General features: G+C 40.7%; 1 protein-coding gene across 1 annotated transcript; it reads left to right on the top strand.

The window, feature by feature from the left end:
- Window positions 1-2,420: 2,420 nt before the first annotated feature.
- LOC142616322 (uncharacterized) lies at window positions 2,421-2,918 on the top strand. Its single transcript, XM_075789198.1, has one exon. The coding sequence runs from the start codon at window positions 2,421-2,423 to the stop codon at window positions 2,916-2,918; it is 498 nt and encodes a 165-aa protein (XP_075645313.1).
- The last annotated feature ends 707 nt before the right edge of the window (window positions 2,919-3,625 follow it).

The raw sequence follows: 3,625 nt of genomic DNA, 5'->3' as shown, positions 1-3,625 counted from the left end.
CAAGCTACTTTAATAACGGACACGAGGGAGAAAATGGGCTTTTGCCCTTTTTTTTTTAAAAAAAAAAATATCCAGTATTTTGCCCCATCTCTAAACTATTTAGGAAAAGCCCAAACTCGATTTTATAAAAATCGAGTTTCAATTTAAAACTCGATTTTTGGACAATCGACTTTTAGCGAACTGAAAATTAAAAAAAAAAAAAATTTGGAACTCGAGTTCCATGTGAAGTACTCGAGTTCCTTGAAAAAATTCAAGTGGAACTCAAGTTCCATGAACTCGAGTACTTCACATGGAACTCGAATTCTAGAAATATTTTTTTTCTAAGTCCATGTTTGCTATAAATCGATGTTCTAAAAATCGAGTTATACATTTGAAACTTGATATTTAGAAAATCGAGTTTCAAAATAGAGACATTTTCCTAATTAATTTCAAACATGAGGCATTTTGTTAGAAAATTTGTGAAAAGGGGGCAAAAGCCCATTTTGGCTCGAACATGAGACTTTACTCATATTGGGTAGCCGAAAATTTTAATTTCATTTTAAAAAATATATATCTTTTGAACCCAAAATAATAAATACTTATATATAATAGAATTTGTTACCCCATGGATTAGCATAAATAATAGTACAACTGTACAAGTATAAGTTTGTCAAACTGGACTTAAGTCTAATCAGTCACGATTTTGAGTTTCTGAAGAGATCTAAGAGCATCACTATCCATGGTTGTATGTGGTATCTTCTTTCACTCTTTTTGTTTCTAATATTTCTTGTCTCTTTATTTCTCTCAACAACCAAGCCAACGATCTCTTCTCTCTCTTTCAGACTCTCTTCGTTGCTCTCTCTCTGGTAGCCAATGGCAAGCTTGAGGAGGAAGTCGATAGCTTAGTGGAGGTAAAGATGGTGGCAGCGATCAGACTCGCCTCTCTCTCCTCTATCACTTAGATCCTCACCTCTCTATTTGATCTTCTAGATGTTTGCTATATTTTTAGGTGTTTGTTGAAGGGTATTTAGTGTTGGGTGTTTTGGTTGTGGCTATTGGTGGAGGTGGGTGTTTGATGGCGGTGGTCTTGTGGTGGTGGTTGTTTAATGGTTGTGGGTCTTGTGATGGTGGTGAGCATTTGCAATTTGGTGATGGTGGTGTTCGTTTTTGCTTGTGGTGGGCATTTGCAATTTGGTGATGGTGGTGGGTGTTTGATGCCTTGATGGTGGTGGACTGATGGGTTTATGCAAAATATTTCTTTTGGTTCTTTTGGTTTGGGTATGTGGCTGTGTCTGTGCTATGTGTTTGTAGTTGTGATTTTCTATGTTGTTGGGTTTCACGAAGAGAATAGAGAGTGAGAGAGATGGAGAGGAAGAGAGAAAAAAGTCAAAAAATGAATAAATAAATAAATAGTGTTGTTTTGATATGAAATGTTCGTATGTCCCCTCTGTAGCCTCCTCATGCACAGAATCAACATCATTCCCTACGAGTCCCTCCGCATTACCAGCCATGTCAGCAACAATCATGCTACATGAGCCCGACGCTCCCTCACCATGAGCTTCCGTATTCATCGTCTTTAAGTGTGGGTCTCGCCGGATGGTAAATGCACAGTTTTCACTACGGTGCCCTAGCCTTCCACAACTAAAACAAAGTTTATGAATCCCCTCATAATAGACCGATTGCTCAAGCTTGCCGACTAAAATGGTTGTTATAAGCGGTTTAGTTACATCGACTTGAACGCACAGCCTTGAGAACCTACCTCTAGCTTCAGAGGCCGTATGAGTGTCTACTCGTAGCACTATGCCGATGGATTTCCCAATCTGTAACAATGCCTTAGCGTTATAGTACTCTACCGGAAGCTCATTGAGTCTGATCCATATAGCTACCGAAGAGACATTTGCCGTCGCCGGTCGAAAATCTAGTTCCCATGGTCTAATGGATAAGAAATGCTCGCCTATAAACCACGGTCCCTTCTTTAAAACAGCCTCATAGTCTTCTTTCAATGATAACTGTGTAAGGAAAAAGCCATGCCCCAACTCTACACAGTCAAGTCTTCCAGCAAGCTTCCATAAGGAAAGGAGCTACTGTGCAGGAAATTGAAACCAACTGAGCGACCAAACACGTTAACAATGAAAGCCCTCCCCCACGGCTATCGAATCTGTTGCTTAAACTCCTTCGTGAATTTCACCGCAGCCATACCTTCCCTCAGCACTTCCACCTCATCATCTATATCTACCTCCTCCTCCATAAGACCCTCGAAGTTGAAGGCCTGAGTATAAGCTCCTGGTATCTCCCCAATGAGCTTATCCTTAAAGGATGTGGCTCGGCTCCAGGGTTCATTACCGTAGCTAGATGACGATGACAGTGAGTCTTGGCCTTCACAAAAACCTGCGTAATTCACATTTTTTTTAACCTGCGTAATTCACATTCTTGACATTATTATGAGTTGTATATCCACTGTGTCAACAGAAATTTTGTTCAATGGTGAAGCTTTGGATCCGATTCACCCATCTAGAGGAATAAGGCAAGCTGATCCATTGTCATCGTACCTTTTCATTCTCTGTATGGACTTCTTGGGTCAGCTCATTCAAGAAAAATGTGTTGCCAAGTTATGGCAGCCTCGGAAGGTTTCTCAAAATGATCCAGCCTTTTCTCACATGTTTTTTGCGGATGATCTAGTTCTCTTTGCCAAAGCAAATGCCACTAATTGCAGTGCTATAAGAGATGCCATTGATGAGTTTTGTAGACTGTCAGGTCAGACGGTGAGTGAAGCTAAGTCCAAGGTGTATTTCTCGCCTAATGTGGATAGGGATAGTAAGGAGTCTTTTTGTGATATCCTTGATTTTTCTTCCACTCATTTCCTTGGAAAAATCTTGGATTTCCCATTAGACACCTTGGTTCTTCCTTGCAAGATTATAATTTCATTCTTGAAAGGGTGAAAAAGAAATTGGTAGGGTGGAAGGCGAATTTGCTCTCTTTGGCAAGCCGTACCGTGCTCATTCAAGCTTCTTAAGCTGCAATTCCGTCTTACATAATGCAATGTAATCAACTTCCGGGTAAAATTCTTGAAGGCATAGATCGGGTGAATCAGAACTTTCTTTGGAGGTCATTGGAAGGTACTCAGAAAATTCATTGGGTTGGATGGCATAAAGTGGCACAGGCGAAAGAGAAGGGAGGATTTGGTTTACAGTCAGCAAATGGTAGGAATACTGCCCTTCTTGCGAAGCTAAATTGACATTTTCATACCAAGAAAGATGCCAAGTGGGCGCTAGTTCTAAGGAACAAATATTGCAATTCTAGAAGAGTTAACGCCATAAATGGGGATAGACTGCTATGTTCTACGACCTGGAAAGCAATGAAGAGAGGTATGGACTATTTTGCAAAAGGCAGTATGTGGGCGATTGGTAGAGATAGCAATCTAAGCTTTTGGCAAGGCAATTGGACGCCTAAAGGGCCTCTTCGTCACCTGATTCATGGCCCTCTAAGCCGAGAAGGGGACCATTTGGAGGTGCAGGATGTTGTGACTGACTCAGGATGGAATTGGGTTCGACTTCAATTTGTTCTTCCTGCAAAAATAAAGGCAATGATCCAAGCAATTTCAGTTTCAATCACAAATCGGGGCTGCCATAATCTAGTCTGGATTGGT

This window comes from Castanea sativa, chromosome 11, assembly GCF_040712315.1.
Source record: "Castanea sativa cultivar Marrone di Chiusa Pesio chromosome 11, ASM4071231v1".
Lineage (NCBI taxonomy): Eukaryota > Viridiplantae > Streptophyta > Magnoliopsida > Fagales > Fagaceae > Castanea > Castanea sativa.
Note: the sequence above shows the minus strand (reverse complement) of the source record. Positions and strands in the feature narration are given on the sequence as shown.